General features: G+C 39.0%; 1 protein-coding gene across 3 annotated transcripts in view; it reads left to right on the plus strand.

Annotated features, from left to right (window-relative positions):
- The window catches only part of cadm1b (cell adhesion molecule 1b), a 181,198-nt gene that overhangs the window by 105,470 nt on the left and 57,093 nt on the right, over positions 1–18,635 (plus strand). For 2 of the 3 annotated variants that reach the window (XM_088427628.1, XM_088427626.1), the window contains exon 2: positions 14,852–14,872. The exons of the other annotated variant lie outside the window; for it this stretch is intronic. In XM_088427628.1, coding sequence (XP_088283754.1) covers positions 14,852–14,872 — 21 coding nt within the window. The remainder of the gene's footprint in view (positions 1–14,851; positions 14,873–18,635) is intronic. 3 annotated transcript variants of the gene reach the window in all.

Below are 18,635 nucleotides of genomic sequence, written 5' to 3' on the forward strand. Positions count from 1 at the left end.
TTTTTCTTTAAGCTTCTTGGTCTATGTGGACGATAAAAGAATGTTATTTTTGGCATAACCCATGTATGTCCAAACTATGTGCTGTTGAAAGTGACGCGTTTGCATTTTTTAACTACCGTACTGTTTTGCGCACTATAAGGCGCATCGGATTATAAGGCGCACCATCAATTAATGACATATTTTAAAACTTTTTCAATCACAATATGGTAATACTTAAAGTAATGACAATAATAACTCAAATAATAACTCGAAACTCTCAATAGCATAACGCAATGTCAATGTGAGCAACCTTGTTCAACTGTAAACACACAAAAGAAACAAGTAAAGCTTACTTTAGAAGTCCAATCTCAATATTGATCCATTTATAAGGCGCACCTGATTATAAGGCGCACCATCAGCTTTAAAAAAAAAATAAGGCTTTTAGGTGCGCCTTATAGTGCGGAAAATACAGTAATTTATACACTGAATTTTGATTATTTCATCACTTCTGGAAAACTTTACCAATCAAAATCAAGTTAACGCTCAGCACGCACTCAGTGACTTTTCTTGGATCATATGTAAATATTTGTTTTTTAATAAAAAATACAAAATAATGCTCATGCAAATCAAACAAATTTTACAAGTCACAATAACATTATTCAACGTTATTTTGAAAATATTTCACATCATTATCTTAGCAGGTTTTTACAAAGTCTAGTGTGCCACACAGTGGACAGTTGTGGGAGTGCAGTGCAGTTCAGTCATACAGTATTGCTAGTGCTTGCAGAGTTGACTCAAGCTGCCTCTGAAAATAATCAGATGGCAATTGCCATCCAAGGGCTGTCTTAAAAATAACTTACCTGTGACGGAGCACTGGGTAATAGCTGTGTGTTTTCCAGTTTTTAAAAAAAGGAATGAAACATTTAATAGAAAATTTATGAAATGAAATTTTCCTATCACTGACCTTTTTTTCCCAGATTATAGTCTGCAGAAAATGGTGCGATCGATCTGATTTCTGATCATGTGATCGGGATCTGGACATCCCTAACATGTTATATATTATGATATTATATACATATTTTCCCAGCGTATGCTAACTGCTAGCATCATAGCATTTTTTTTTCACTATAATCACAGCGTATTGACTGTTCCAAATATGTTTAAATGACTTTAGCTAATTCAAATGACTTAAGTCCCGATACCAAGCATCCACATCGGGTCGATACGTGACTTTATTTTAAAACGTACGTTTAAAACGGACCTTTTCCCAGACTGGCATAGGATCCCATGCAAGTCAACAGAATTCCTGACAGAGCGAGCGGACGAGGATCCGGAAAAGCCGGGAGCGTGATTGATAGCCGTTTGTTTTTTTTGCTTGCCTAATACAAAATAAACCGGGCAGCCGATTTATCACCTGAGAGAAGGCTGTTTTTCACGGCGCCTCGGCGGAGGCCCCACTCAAAAATAATTCATTTTCCGCCAGCGTGAGGAGCCAAGCGCTAATGTTAAATATTCATGCTGGTCCAGTCTAAATGATGTGGCCATTGGCACGCCGCAAGAGTACACTCTACGGAAGGGAGGAAATGTCAAGCTGTGAATAAATGAAAGCGGGGAAGTGGTAGATTACCGTGACCGTGTGAATTCACTGTAGGCGCCATTTTGTACTGGAGATAGGCACTCATAAAAATGTGCTTGGATCGTTGATCACGCAAATGACATTAGATTTCTTATTCATGTTCTTTTACTCTGGGAGCCTTGGATGGCAACTCAAAATATTCAGGCATGAGAGAGAGAGCGAGAAAAAAATTGGCCTTTTTTTTGAAATTCTGATGGGCAATGATGATTTTCTGTTTTTTTGTTTTTATTCAAAATTAAAACATAGAAGTGAAATTTTGACATTTCTGTTTCTTTGACATTTCGGAAAGCATGAGACTATATTCGGACTGTAAAAAAATACAAGGAGCTATTCCCTTCTTTATGTTTTTGTGGAACTTTTTGAGGCATGCCAATAAAATGGGGAGCTCCCTGAATTTTATGAGAACCCCCCCCCCCCTCCAAAATATCTAAAATGACAAAAAAAAAATATGTGAATCAAAGTTGTTCATTGAACATAATCTTAAAGAATTTGAAACCAAGTTGCGGTTTTAACTTTTAGAACTTTTAACTGACAGACACCAATATTTTCCTATTTACTACCAATAAAAAATAATAATAAAAATAAAAAACATCAACCTATCTTCAATTACTCTAACTATATATATATATATATATATATATATATATATATATATATATATATATATATATATATATATATATATATATATATATATATATATATATACATTAGAGCTCTCTAAGTTAGTGTTTAGGTCTAATATTAATTTAAAATGTATGAAAAAAAATTGTAAAGTTATATTAAAAAAATCAAATCAGTTTTTACAAGTCTTTCAAATAAACGTTCTTGATGTTTTACATTAATTCTGAGGTTTTTTGCAAGCTTCATAAAAAAATACTTGTTATAAAATGTGATTGATTGCAATAAATTTAAAAAAATATTGTACAGCCAATATATACAGTAAATAAAAAAGATTATATATTTTTTAATTTACTGTATATATATATGTATATATATATATATATATATATATATATATATATATATATATATGTATATATGTATATATATATATATATATATATATATATATATATATATATATATATATATATATATATATATATATATAGTCACATTATTTACTGATGTGCGTGCTTCATTACTGCGTAAGAGTGTTTCAACAGTGTGTGTGTTTGCGTGTGTGTGCGCATTAAACGACGTCCCTGACGGGCTCTCATATACACCAAACATGCTAACATTCACACAGATTTCCCTTTTGCGGTCAGACTAATGAGGCCTGGGTTGCGGAGACGGTTCCATCAAAGAAGCCGCCACCCCCATCGTTGCCGTGTTTCCCTCCTCGCAAACGCTCGGCGGGCTCACACCTGATTGATAGCAGCGATTTGACTGAGGAAAAGGGAAATGGGAAATTGAAAAATGGTGTGGGAAGATTGGAAACAACGCGCTGATTATAAAGCGGGCGAAGAAACAAAAGGCCTCCCCTCCGTCTCGCTTCTCGTCTTTGGCGGCGGCGAGGCAGCAGGTGTGTGTCACACAGGTGCCTGATTGAGGCGCACAAAAGGACATTACGAGCGCAAACAAATGGACGCGGTTAGCGTCCCCGGATGCGTTTTGGGCTGATAGAGGTGATTATGAGCATATGAGCAGAGGCGGGACAGAAAATGGGCCCAGGTGCTGGAAGGAGGAGGAGGCGACTTTGTGTCATGATGATATTAACCCATCCTTCCAATTAACCGCGCGCATATAATGTCTTGTAGTCGGAGTTGACGGGAAATGAATGAATCCATTTCGCAGTGATTCAGTCATTACGAATCATTTGGGATCATTTCATGTTGATTTCTTGGAAGATTGAGCTGTTCTTTGGTACAGATGCACCAAATCTGACACGTGCCGTACACGTTCTTATAAACAACTCATTCAATGGTTTACATTCAGTCGAATCAAGTTATGAAAAATGTAAGCATTCATCTCCTAATCTTCATCTTCTACTCAAAAGCTGTGCTGATCTCAAGTCCGAGAGACCAGAATGAACTCTTTCAGTGCTTTTAAAAATACTTTCCAATTTGAATTAGGACAACCATGTTCTTTTTTCAGGCAATTTGACGCACTTTTAGCTATTTTCCTTTCACATTCAGAATAAGCTGTGTAAACCCTGTAAAAAGTAAACATTTGCTGAAAGTTGATTCAAATTCAGTTTTCTTTTACCTCGTTAATGTAAAAAGGATACAATTTTAAGTATATTTATTCACTTACCATAGATAATGGGGGGGCTTACCAATGAGTTCACATGTTTGGGTGGGATGCAATTCACTTCACTGTCTTACTGAGACAAAGTGGACACAACCGTGGACACAAATGAATGCACAACAATGCACTTTTAGCGATTTTCTTTTCAGATTCAGAATAAGCTGTAGCCTCTATAAACCTTGTAAAAAGTAAACATTTGCTGAAAGTTGATTCAAATTCAATTTTCCTTTACCTCATTAATGTAAAACAGGATGCAGTTTTAGGTATATTTATTCAGTTATCATAGATAACGGGGGGGGGGGACGCAACAGTGGACACAAATGAATAGGAGGATCTGAATCACTTGCTGCTTTCTCCATATAAAATATCAGTCTATAACAAAACTAAAGCTTTGCCTCATTGTTCCAATACTTTTGAAAGGCGGCGTGGATCTATTACCCCTGCCTTTACATATATTACAATTTAGTAGTTAACAGCGCTGCTGGTAGTGTAATAATAGCGCCTCTTTGGTGGCTGAAAATGAGGACAATTTGTAAAAAGCAAGCTTGGCATAAATTAGCCGCTACCTGCTCGCGGAGGGTGGGGTGGGGGTGGAGGGGGTGGGGGGGGGGCTTTGTTGCGTCTCACAAACGAGTCTTGGCCGAGGCCCCGCTGGTTTAATATTCTCCGAGCGCTTCCAGACAGCGAGTGGCCGCGCAGCAGCTGTCTCTTGAACCCGGCTTTTGGACCCCTCCTTCACCACTTAGCCCCTCTGACCGGCCTCCTTTCCACCGGGCCGGCTGCGGAGATGACAGGCACTGTCACGGCTTTTTCCTAATGTCCTAATTACCTCTCTCTTTTTTTCTCTCTCTCTTTTTTTTTTTTTTTTTTTGGAACCTACCTCAGTGTACACTGAGGCAATTGTGTGCATGTTCTTAGTGAGTAAGCAGATATGCAGGCGGACAAGCCCCCCCCCCCCCCCCCCCCCCCAGAGAGACGATGCAATCAATGCATCCTCACAGTAGCAAAAAGAATCATCTGTTCAAGGCGTTTTTAGAGCTGACTTGTCACTCACACACACTACTAAAACACATTTACTAAAACACTCAAGGCACATTTCTCAATTCACGTGAGAATGCTAAAGGGCTCATGCAGTATATAGCGAATCTAATTTTACATATATTTAATGCTGTGACAGGAACAATGCACTTGTTTTTCAAGTAAAGAGAAAATTAATTGGAACATGAAGCAATCTATTGCTCGATTGTTTTACATTGAGACCTTTACAAAATGTGTGTGTGAAAAAGAAACAAAAGAGTTGACGTTACGCGATCTGTCCTCTGGAGATGCTAAATAAAATACGCTTAGCGATAGCATTACAAATGTAGTTCCAATGTTTAATAACTAAATAAAATAAAATAATAATAAATAATATATAAATAATAACAATAATAATGATGATAAAATAAGAATATAAAATAATAATAATAATAGTAGAAAAATAAAATACGTTTAGTGATTGCATTACTAATGTAGTTCCAATGTTTAATAACTGATATACGGATGTCACAACACCATTATAAGTTTGTCTTTTCTTCCTATTTTAAGTTTGTTTTAGGGTTATTTAACCTGACGTTAAACCAATAATGTTGCGTTAATCCAAATTTTTTTGTTATTTATCTAACCCAAAACGTTTGGACTTATGTAAACCCCAACAAATCAGATGCTTTTTTTTTTGCACAAAAAAACACAAATTATGTAGTGTTTTTATGCATTACTCTTTAATTATTAACCTCTTTTTGGCATAGTTTGCCTCCTTTTATGTTTAAATTTGCACCCTACGCTGTAAAATCCCTTTGTCTGTTCAATAAAAAGGTATTTTTAGGCAATTTTAGGCATTTTTTACAGTATATTACACATTTTTGCAGACATCACTTGTGGAATTTGTGTCTTTCCTATGCCATCCTTATTTTTTAATTCATATATACACATATATTTATATACACACTCTTAAGACGTGGTGTAACCCAAATTTCAGTGTAAGTCAGAACACCATTCAAATAATAACTAAAATATAATAATCAACGAATAAAATAAATAGATGACTCTATACATTACATACAATACTGTATTGTACAATTGTTCGGCCCTTTGTTCCTGCACCACATTTTATTTTGTAGAGAACTCTTGTTTTGAAGGGCCGAGCAACCGGAAACAGCACAGCGGCCATTTTTGCCCTGGTGCGTGTACCATTCTGTTACAAGCCACGCAAACGGTCTCTCTTGCGCGCAACGTTCGTAGGAGTTTTACTGTTTTTAGACTGCTTGATCATATCTAATTTCACTTCCATGGCGATGGCCAATTGTTTACTGTGCGCTGTGTGTATAGCTGCCCAAATGTTGTAATCAAAGTGTACGAAATTAAAAGATTACCATGCACACCTTGCAGAAAGTCTTCGCTCTAATCACTCGCAACTCTTCTTTTAAACTGACTTCCTCTCCCGCAGTGGCAACCAAAAAAAAAAAAAAAAAAGAACAGACTGGCAGAAAAGAAGCGTTTGCAAGGAGAATTTGCAAAAGATGGAAGCGTGGCCCGGAATAGACAACGTGAATGAAATGTGATGAGTCACTCGGCGGCGGATGGTGGCGACGGCTTTCAAGACGCCGCTCAGTCAGCCGTTCTTGTTAACACAAGAGAGCGGCGGCGTCTGCGGCCGGCGGCGGGGAGAAATCATTGCAGTTCTCGCAGGAAATGCGCTCGCTCTCTAGCTCGCTCGCTCGGTGATTTATGGAGCTGTGAAGTCACTGCATTTGTCACAATCAGCACTCTTAATAGTGTGTTGCTATAATTCACTGTCGGCTTCCTATCAATGTTTATTTGAGACATCCTGTCTGCGAGAGAGCTTTTCTTTCATTTTGTTAAGATCACTTTGTTTTTGGTGCTTTGTGACTTTTGTTTTGGGGTGAGCCAATGTGACTTCTGTCATTTTAAGGCAGTGATTCTTCATTATTTTTTGCAAAGACCCCCAGGAAAGAGAAAACCTTTCATGCCCCCCACCCCCAATCAATGTGCTGACTATAAATAAGATTATTACCTATAAAACGTGCATGAGTATACCTGCAACTGCATTCTTTTTTAACATTAACAAAAGAAAAGCAATATCAATCAGCTTTCAATAGCTGTTTTTTACAGTGTTTATTCGGGTTACAGATTAGTCTAAAACTCAAAGAAATACCAGGTGCATCAAGTGCATGAAATTAAAAAAAAAAAAGGATGCCAATCCTTATTTTAGCGCAATTACACTTCATGTGGCAAAACAATAAAACAAAGCATTTTCTCAAGTGCACCCCCCCCACAAAAAACTTCTATTTTTAGTCTGAGCTAGCTATAGATAAGCTAAAAACATTGAAAAACTCAAGAAGGAAAAAAAAAATTGATGACATCGAACACAGAAGACTTAAAAAAAACATTATGTAGTAAAGTTAAATTAGATTTCCAAATGTCCTAGAAGATTGCACTGTTAAATTCATTTTAAAATAATTTTTTGAAATCCTTAAAGGAAAGTGTGTAAGATTTAGACCTTTTTTTGTTAATTAAAAAAAGAATAAAATAATGATTGTAAATTTCAAAAACTTGTAAATGGATGTGTTCTTAATGACTAACAGTATGTTTTAAATATCATCATAGATCTAGTTATCATTAAATGATATTACATGGGGGTTGGCACTTCCCCGAAGGCGGCCATGTTTGTTATGGCTACAGTACGAACAATAGTAAATGCAGCATCTGCAGCACCTCCTGCTCTCTAAATCTTACATACTATCCCTTTAAGGTAAAGTATTTATTTAGGTTATTTCAGCAATAAAACCGTAATATTTAATTGATGCATATTTTGAAAACGTCATCAATTTTCATATTGAGCCGGGTGAAACAGACAAAAATTAAATTATTTTCTTTCAGTCATCCTGGATTACAGTTTTAATCTATTTAAGTTAAATAAAACCAACAAACATAAATTTAAAGGTCTTTATTTTATTATTATAGAATACCAATGGGACAAAAAAATCCCAGGGCCTGCATCCTAATCTATGGAAGTGGGAATTTTTTCAACTAATTTTCCCTGTATTCTAGTCTCATAGGTTTTATGTTTTTCGGGGCAAAGAATGGGTAGTGAAAGGGTTAAAGGCACGATTCACTACTCGCTGTCAATCATGGTAACAGCAGCCAATCATGATTCAGCTTGATTGCCAAAACAATTTCATGATTTAGCTTACATTCCAATTGTAACTTTTTGAACTCAAGTTCATTTGAATTATCGTCCAGCTGAATTTCATGTACAAGTTCTACCAAGAAACGCACATTTTGACACGTGCCGTTTCCATATGTGTGCGTCACAGCCTTTGTCGGAACAACAACGCACTTATCACAAGATTCGAAGAATAATAGAAAAAACACCTAGCACCCTACCTAACAGTATGAAAGTCCTAAATGCAAAAGTATTTTCCTGTGCGTGTGATGCCCTTCAGCCTCCCGCGTTTTGCAACGAGGCTTCACGGAAGGTCATGGGATGGATGTTTACAACGTACATTTGCACCTCCTGTAAATCCGTTTGATTGCTTGAGTGGACGTTTACATCCACTCTTCAAGCAACTCATCAGTATGTTTTTGCTGCTGATTGCACATGAGTGTTTCTCGCTACGTCAGAATGCAGCTGAAAGGCTGAAAGGGCGCATGATGGCAGTTAAATTCTTACCGTGTGCAGTCCAATATGGAGAAATCTGTTGTCAAAATGAAATAACTTAATTAATAAATATGTGTCCACAGAAAAATATGAAACATAAAGCCTCCTCTTTTTGACAGAAGGAAGCAGTTCACAAAAATAAATCATGAACGTGACAGGTAACGAGCGGTGACAAGTTGGGTGCAAGCGTTCTATTATGGGTTTGGCACAACTTTGGACAGCCAATCGTATTCCTGTAGCTCTTGGGGCCTATTAATTTTGTCTCCTCCAGTAGACGTGCATTTTTGCTCTATAGATTTGAAATAATTAGAACTACCGTATCAATTCCTAGTGTGCTCAGTAGAGGACATCCGGTCTGTTCCGATGTTATCTCGTGTGCTTGAGTGGGATGCAGTTAATGTGGCTGTCCTACTGGGACAAAATGGACGCAACGATGGAAACAAGAATGTGTTTGTTTATGTATATGTACGTAATTATGTATATTAGGGATGCTTTAGGATTGTTTCCGCGACAAGTACACAACTCTTGAATCGTATATGCGTTGTTTTTTTTTTCACCTCATTCACCAGACTCCACCAAACTCACAAACAACTGTGATTCGGCACAATAAAATATTTGCTGCCCCTGGACATGACAATGTGAATCGTGAATGGATTTAGTGCAGAGGGTGCAAAGGAAGATGATTACACCTTATATCTTCTGGTTGGCTTTCCATCGGGCGTGTTACTCTTGTGTCGGTGGAGTATTCTAACAATCTATAGATGTGCTGGTTGCGACTTTTATTTCTAATCGTGCTGGTATGTTAATCCGAAGGCAGGAGGTTACTGGAACCGAAAAAAGAAATGCATAAAAATGGAAATTTAAAGCACTTTCTTGTCATTTCTTTTTGCATAAATATCCGATGGTACAACCTACACCGTATAGTCCGGTGTGGGTTATACATGTTGTTGTATATACTGCAGTCCTACACTAAACGCTTATGGTGAAATGAATCCCTCTCTGACAGTGTCACTCAAAACTGAGCATTATTACCTTTGTGAAGGCATTTTCTTTTATTCAGCTCTTGCATGGAATCTCATTTGTGCAGGTGTACACAACAAAGTGATTGTTGGAATAAAGCTGGAGAGGAAATGAATCCAAGGCGCATTTGCAGTTTTCCCCATTATTTGCACTGTCTGGTAATCAAAGTGTTGCATCCCTGAGGACTGACAGATTGATTATCATTTCAGCTCCACGTGGTTGTCATGGAGATGGACCATGAACTGGATGCTGTGGTTGAAGGCTGTGCAAAAATATAAAATAAATGCAGCAGCGGCTGCAACAGTAATAACAATAAGTCAACAGCACCCCCAGATAATATTGGACTTATTTGAGTTGCATGCTTTGGCTTGAGCCACCATGTACAAGGAGTGTGTAATGGCGTTTTTGTGTTTTTATTTTTGAAAGTAGAAACGTCACGATCGGTCGGGAGTCCACTTCGTCTGATTTCCACGGAGGGAAAAAGGCCTGATCCCTCTAATCAAATGAGAACAAAATAGGTAGCGTGTAGCGCGGCTGAATACGCCGCGTCAAAAGCAGAAAACGAGGTGACGTTTTACCTGCGAGGAAGAACATTAAATTCAAATGCGTGGCACCGGTACTGAGAATACATGTGGGCTCATTAGTGAGATTGAATAGCGCAAACAGCGAGTCATGATGGCGGGTGGCGGTGGTGGGTGGTGATAGTGATGCTGGCGGAAGGCGGTCTGCGCTACGTGTCGCACACAAACATTGACGCCATGTCAGCACAAACATGTTTAAAAATGTAGCAGTTAGCACGTATGCATCACAGTTCTGGCGTTCTGGGTGCAAATGCCAGCCTCCCGGATTCTTCCCACACTGGTGTTGATGTTGTCAGCTTGTGTTTTAGGTTGTTTGGGCATCTGCCTAAAAGTTTGATAACTCCAACTGTGATATAAGATTGACAAGGAACAAAAAAAAAAGTTCTTCTCTCGCTCTTTTGTGGACATAGTCATAGTGCCTTCATTTGATTGAACACAAAAGCTAAATCAGTCCACTTTAATGATGTACCGTATTTTCCGCACTATAAGGCGCACCTGAAAGCCTTATTTTTTTTTTTTAAGTTGATGGTGCGCCTTATAATCAGGTGCGCCTTATATATGAGATTGGGATTCATAGATGGGGAATGAAGTGATAAAGTAAGCTTTACCTCTTTCTTTTGTGTATTTACAGTTGAACAAGGTTGCTCATATTGATATTGAGTTTAGCGTTATTAGTTGAGTTATTATTGTTATTACTTTGCATATTACTATATTGTGATTGAAAAAGTTTTAAAATATGTCATTAATTGAGGGTGCGCCTTATAATCTGGTGCGCCTTATAGTGCGGAAAATACGGTACGGAACAAAGGGGAAAAATACTGTTGAAAGGGTGAAATCAGCTGAACAATGTCTACGAATGTTGACTTGATTACTAAGATAGTTGGCGATTAACACTTCGAGTGCCGGTGACGTGAAAGGGTGTCAACGGAAACTCAACAAGTGCCATTGACGCAAAATGCTGTCAAATTTTTGTTTGCTTTTTTTTTTCTAGAAATGGCAAAAGAAATCTCTGGGCAAATTACGCTGAAAAGGCCAAAAAAACCCAAAACATTATGATACCAAAACACTCAATATTTTATTTAAAAATGGCGAGCATTAAAAGTTAGTTTGGTATTTTTTCCACCTCTACTCATAATGCCATTTTTGGCATTTGAGACTAGCATGAAAAAACATGAAATGGTCTTTACTTAAGTATGTCAAAGTCTACATTTGATGTCTCGCCCAAGAAATATTGCAGGTTTTACACATTTTTTTTCAGTTCTAGTGTGATGGCAAGTGATGATCCTCGTTACAAAATAAATTGCAAATGTCGCTCACATCCGCGATGTGTTTCCCCAACGCAAATGCCTTTGTCATCCGCTTGAACCTAAATCGCCGGAAAACAGAGAGAGAGGGAGAGTAGATTGGGATGAAAAAGAGGTGAGGAGACAAGGACAGACATCATTGGGAGGACGCTTGGCCTGCCCGCTCTCATCCGGCGTGATTGACAGATGGCTGCATCGGCGGCACTCTCGCCGAGGCATTTTCCCGCCCCGAAATCTGTCCATCAGCGCTTGCCTAAGCAGAGCGACAGCCATGACATCTAATCACAGGCTAGCCGGCGCCTCATAACTTGTGGCTAATGCGCTGCAGGTAACGCAGGAGGGGACACGGCGTTGCCGCCGTTGCCGCGGCGCTATTAATAGTCTGGATGGCAGCGGCTGACAGGGAGTGGATCGCTCTGATGACCAGGGAAGGTGTCGCCAGACTATATCACAAGTCTGTTTGGGTTGAAGTCTCATCAAACTCGACTGTGTCCGTGCATTTGACCTCACAAAGTGACTGGGGCCTAACATTTTATTTCCGACTTGTCACTTTGGCTGCCTGAATCACCTTAAAAAACCCGGGTTTCGCTTGGAGGAATCGATGGAGGACTTTGTGGCTTCTTAAATGCGAGGAGTCTCGACGCAGCTGGGTTGAGGGGAATTAATAGGATCAAACCGATTAATTGGTCGACAGATGAAATCTTCTCATTTTTTTTCACACGTCCATCCGTAAACCAGAAACCATGGATCCATCCACCAGATCCATCCATACATCCATCAGATCCATCCATCCATTCACCCATCAGAAACCACAGATCCATCCATAAGACAGAAACCATAGATCCATCCACCAGATCCATCCATCAGATCCTTCCATACATCCATCAGATCCATCATCTATCCATCCATTCATCCGAAATCATAGATCATCCATCCATTCACGAATCAGAAACCGTAGATCCATCCATTCACCGAGCCACCAAGAAACATCAATCCATCCACCCAACAGAAACCATTGATCCCTCATCCATTCATCTAGGCATCTACCCATCAAAAACCATCTATCGTTCCATCCATCCATCCATCCATCCATCCACCAGAAACCATCTATCCCTTCATCCATTCATCTAGGCATCTACCCATCAGAAACCATCCATTCCATTCAATCCAATCCCAATCCCCTTTACTTTGCCGCCATTTTGCATCTTGGTGTCAAAGAACTATGTTAAAGTGTGTTGAGGAGATTCATGCTTTGCTTTTGTGCTGTCCTGTGGCATCTTGCTCTAGAGTATTTATGTTCTTCATATAGTGTTGACATTCCAGGGCATATTAGTGTTGAGGAACTATGTTGAAATGAGTTGAGGAGCTTAATGTAGTGCTTTGATGCTGATGCCACCTTTTGACATCTTACTGCATTGAAACGTGAGTTGATAAAGGTCATATAGTGTTTTGTCGCCATCTTGTGGGCTCTAAAGGCAGATTAGTGGTTCTTGGGAAGTTTTTTTTGTGTGCATTAAGGTTTGTGTTTTTGTCAATTTTTACCTATTCAAAATGACAAATTACTTTTTGAAAATGTATCCGCTGCATGCACCACATGAATGGATCTGCACATTGAGTGTAATCTGGCAGTTTAGTCCTGACTCCACGAGTGTTGTCTTTTTAGGCTAAGGGCTCCAGCAAGTAGCCACCATACAGTGGTAGCTAATATACATTAAATAGCCCGCCCCCACAAAACAGGCTAATTTCAGCGGAAGCTCATTCATTCATTCATTCATTCATTCGGAATGAACTTTTGACTCAGTGTGTTGGAACATCCTGCGCGACGTCCGCTCACACTTTGTTTCCTGTCTGTCATGTATGATTTGTCAGTCGCGACTCTTTGTGACAATCCCCCCCAACAGCTCGGGGGGGAATTGTTGTCATGCCGGCAATGCGCGAAAGACGTGGAACAAGGACATGTGTCACACCTTGCACCCTTATTACGCCACCAATGACAAGTGAGACAAGCCTCCTACTTAACATTTGTGCTGCGCGGACGCGTCTATTGCTCCAGCCGAGCTCACTTTTCCGCCCGTTGCGCTGCTACAACTTTCTTAGGCGGGTTTATATTGCATGCAGAGCAGCGCTTCACTTGCTATAAGTTATTATAATACTACCATTTCTACTTTGATTACTTCCGCAATATATTAGTATTTCTATAAGTTCGCGCTTTTCAAACTGGGTATTTGTCGTTTTAATTTGTCCGTTATGCATACAATACAAATGTGCTACAGCTGTCATACTTTAGTGTTCGGAATCTTGAAGAAAAAATATATTTACATAGTGGTTATCCGGATAATAATTAATGTGTGTTTTTGTTTGAAAAATATCTATACATACACAGGCTCACTTACTGCCAAGTTTGAATTTTGTAAGTGTTGTTAGTCCTCATTGGGCCACAGATCGCAAACAGTTCCTTAATTCGGTCTTTTGAGGTTACACTTTTTTCTCTGTAAAACTAAAACAATACAAACACACGAAACGTTTAAAGACATAAAATGTACCAGCAAATATGCTTGTCACACAAAGAAAGCAAAACTTAACTCGGCTGCAATCACAGAAAAACCCAGAATGCGCAGATTGGTGACACCAAAAAAAATGCCTGAAGAGGGAGGCAAAACAACATAAACACAGCCAACCCCATAGGTCATGACACTTGTTGAGGCCGTAAAGTGGGAAAGATTCGTAAAGAAGGGATAAAAAAAAAACTTTGTATTCCACTTCATAACTTGAAAAAAACATAAGGATGCCGTAACCCAAGGCTCAGCTGTACAACATCAGTAAATTAAAGTTTTCTTTTTTTAAGAATAAACACTTGTTGCTGAAGGTAGCTTAACTTCTTCCTGACAGTGAACACTAAATAAATGGTGACTCGAGGCAGAAAAAACTCAAGGATGCCATTCACTTCGGATACACATTACATAATCAAACACAGTTGAGTGTTGATGCCTAGCAAACGAAAAGTGACATCATCTCCCTGGAGGTTATTCTTCCATTCCCTCCCGAGTTCTGCTGCGGGATCCTGGGACTGTGCCCGCCTCCGGTGTTGTGTGCAAGGTGCCAGGATGGCTGGGCAACGTTCTGGGTGGGTGCACACCTGTCTAGCGTGTCCCATGAGATTTTGGGGGGGCGGTGAAATATAGCACTTTTTTTACATCGATTAAAAAAAAAAAAAAAAAGGAAATGATGGTGCCTTGTTAATGTTGAGACTAGAGTATAAATGACCTGTTTTTTTGTAATCTGCCCTGCGATGTCTTTCTGCTTGCTTGCATTCTACTCCTAAACTGTCTTCTCTTTTCTTCCTGGCCTGCTGCATCAGGAGCTGCTGAAACCATCACAGGTAAAACTTTTCTCTTTTTTTTTCCCGCTCCTCTTTCTTTTCTTGTACGTGACTACCTGCTCATATCCGCTTATTAACATTGGACCTTTTTTTGTTGAGAAAAGAGGCGATAGACGCACGCAGTAGAGATGGAGTTGCTTTCAAAATGATTCTATCAGTCAACATTTCTTTGTCTTTGCAAGGTTAATTGGTTGCCCTCTTCGTGGGTTGTGTGGAGTTTTATATATCTATTTATTTTAGCTCATTACAAAGTCAATAAATCGTCAAAAATACTCAGCTGTTTAACCGGTTTGTGGTTGAGTCTCAGTACCGGTGTAGTTGGTCCAGAATCAAACAAATATAAGTATGATTGCGCACAAAAATTTGAATTATGAGTGCTAGGTAGTGCCGGAAAATTTTACAAGCAACAGTTTGCCCAATTAAAAACATTTTTCATAATTGGTCGAAGTTTACTGTTAAATGTTTATGATGAAATTAAAAGTAAACAAGGAATTAAACACATTTAAGTCTTTCAGAGCCATGGATGAGAATCCTCATCTATAAATCATAAATAATAAAATTCTCGAATGTTTTTTTGATGGAGGGTAGCTGACACCTTTGACAAGTGCTAATTTAATATTAACCCATTCACAATGAAAAACATCATAAAAAATGCCGTCAAGCAATGGGTTAAAGAACAAAAAAAATCCTGTAGCACAATTACACTGACAATAATAATCAATAATTGGAATTTTACCTTAAAAACGAAATAATTCTCACTTGAAAGTGAGAAATCTGACTTTATCTTCAATTTTAAAATGACAATCCTGACCCTCAGAATTCTCAGTGAGTATTCTGACATTTTTCTTAGCATTCTCACGTATTGAAGTCACGATTCTGATGCCGAATCTGTATTCTGACTCATGTCATAACTTTGAGGATATTAAATCAGATGTCTGACTTAAAATTCTTAAATCAGAATTCTTATTTTATCGACTTTATTCTCAGTATTTTAAAGACGTTTTGAAATTTTCACTGTATTTTCAGTGAGGATTTTATCACAGAATTCTCAATTTATACAGGATGTTGACATTTCTTCACAGATTTCACACTAGTCAGAATTCAAACTATTCTTAGAATTGTGACTTATTTTGAGAATAAAATCAGAATTCGATCTTAAAAGTGAGAATTCTGAAAACGGTCAGAATTCTGAGTGCGGTGCTCTACGGATGTTTGTGTTTCAGAACATGGTCATTGGTGACACCTGGTTGTCATGGTAAAGATAAAAGCGCCTGATCGCAAGCCAACGTTGCAACACGGCAATTTTATAGCTGCTAATATTTTCAAGTTTACTCTTTCCCCTTGAACTTATAATTGATGGTTTTTCCCGACTTTTCTTTTCATGTGCGTTTTTTTTTTTCCCTTCCATGATGATGTGAGCTTCTCTTAGCTTGAGAAAAACAACTCGGCGCTTTTTAATTCCTTTTTGTGTTAGCCGATCATTAAACAAGAGTTTTACACGGAGAGAATCAAGTCGGTCAAATTAGTCGGTCTGACACTTTTTGAAAGCTCCTCGTGCAAAGGTTCCAGAAGTTGTAATTATACCCTGTAAGACCCAAATCCCCGTTGCTTGTGAAGGAGCGTTTCATCATGAGCGTCGAGCTCTAATGACCGAGCGGTATAAAAAGACGAAGGAAGCGCGAGCGGAAAAGTTTTATTGTTAATGATGTCCCGTAGTGCCGCTTGTTGCTGTCGGACGTGCTGACTCAGGCAATTGGATGCTTTTGATGTTGCAAAATACAAGGAAAAACACAATCGAATTGAGCGTCGTCTATGAGGTACCAGAAACTGGGATCCTCTTAGTTTTGGCCAAAATTGGTCTGGTTTACTTCTGCTGTCCGATGAGAAGCATGTTTTTCTTTTGATCTTGAAAAATACAACAAAATAAGTTACAAAATAAGCTCTCGCCGTTGGGAGTTGAGCTAGTTGAATTTTACGAATTATCGAAGTCCAAGGTTAAGGTCCGAACGTCGGTTCTTGATGATCAACATGTATTTCCTGTTATAACGATGAACTGGTAATATATACGTCAATGGATGCACCTGATATGCAATATTGATTGCAGTAAAGCTGACGACATGGCACAGCTTTACGTTTTCTCCCAAAAATGCTACGATGAGACGATATCACCAATACTACTTCACCAGCATGACAAATATCTTTCCAAATACTTTCAGGCAAACATGGATGACGAAAGACTTTCATTTCATTTTCATTCATTTACAACAGAAAGAATAACATCCGTTAAATTAAAAAAAAAAAAAACTCAAAAGTATACATATATATTAGTGCTTTCAGACTTGTTTCAGGATGACAGCATTTTTTTTTTGCAGTAGATAGTTTGTGTTATCAAACAAAATACCTTGCCTACTTTTGTAAAGCAGTCACCATAACACAATTTAGCAAGAAGTTGTTTCATGTTCCAATTGATTTGCTTTGAATTTGAAAGGCACACTGTTCGTGTCATGGTCTTAAAAAGCAGTAAAAGCCATCAAAGTCGATCTCGATCTCGTTGATCCGTACACTTCTAACAAAAAGCATTAAAAAAAACACCAGGGGGTGAAAAAAATCACCATAGATCATAGATGTGGAAATACATTCCTCGAGGGCCGGTATCTTGCATGTTTTTCTCTCCCCAATACACCTGATTCAAATAATTAGTCTATCCACAAGCTCTGCAGGAACATGAAAATGATCCTAATCATTTGAATCAGGTGTGTTTGAGAGAGTAGGTTGGAAAACATGCAGGATGAGGGCCTTCGAGGACTGGAGTTCAACATCTGTGACTTGTCGTAAATCAGTTCTAAAGTCATCGATTACTACTTTTGTGTCTGAAGTAATCAAGTATTTTACTCCTCTTATTGGCCAAGTAACCGCTTAGTTTAGTACTTCATCCCCTAAATCATTGGCGTCAAAGTCCAGTCCTTGAGGGCCAGTATCCTGCATGTTTTCCATGCTTCTCACTCAAACACACCTGATTCAAATGAGGTGGATCATTTTCATGCTCTTGCAGAGCTCACTGATGATTTGAATTTGGTGTTTTGGGGAGGGAAACCTGGAAAACATGCACCGGACCTCGAGGACCCCGATTTTGAGGTAGAGATTGAAAACAGCACCGTGTGCTCATTCCCACATGCTTGCAAATGGAATCGATTTGATGGCAAAGTTTCGATCAGGTATGACCGTTGAAGGGGTTGAATTAGGTTTGCTGATATCTTCGGAAACCCCGTCGGAATGTCACCTACCCCCCAACTCCGGCTTCACGCACCCGCATTGGGGATCCGCTGCTCAAGCTTGTTTGCATTGGCTCGTTCAATCAGATTGAACAGGTGGCAGATGCTAATTTTTTGCTCCTCTCCCGATGGAGGCCGAAAAGCGAATTGTCTCCACTTGTGCTGAAACTGTCTTTTGACGTCTGAGTGCCAGGGCCCTCCATGTCAGATTGCGCCTCCTCCTTGGCTGCGCGTCGGCCTCGCTCAGTATGTTGTGATGCGGCAAGAGGCAGGCAGCCATGTGTAGACATACAGGCACTTTACTCTTCCAGACAGCTGCTGGAATGAGTGCGCATTTATCAGCCAGTCATCTGTGGCCAAATCACCCCCCCCCTCGCTCGCCACGACTAGCGGCACCAGCACCACTACCACCCACCATTCGGGATTAATGACTGTCTCTCCTCATTTGCACCCAATCATGAGCGGGATGCAGAGGCAATTGAAAATGTTTA

The sequence above is a fragment of the Hippichthys cyanospilos genome, chromosome 11, assembly GCF_059441005.1.
Source record: "Hippichthys cyanospilos isolate Australia breed blue-spotted pipefish chromosome 11, RoL_Hcya_1.0, whole genome shotgun sequence".
NCBI lineage: Eukaryota > Metazoa > Chordata > Actinopteri > Syngnathiformes > Syngnathidae > Hippichthys > Hippichthys cyanospilos.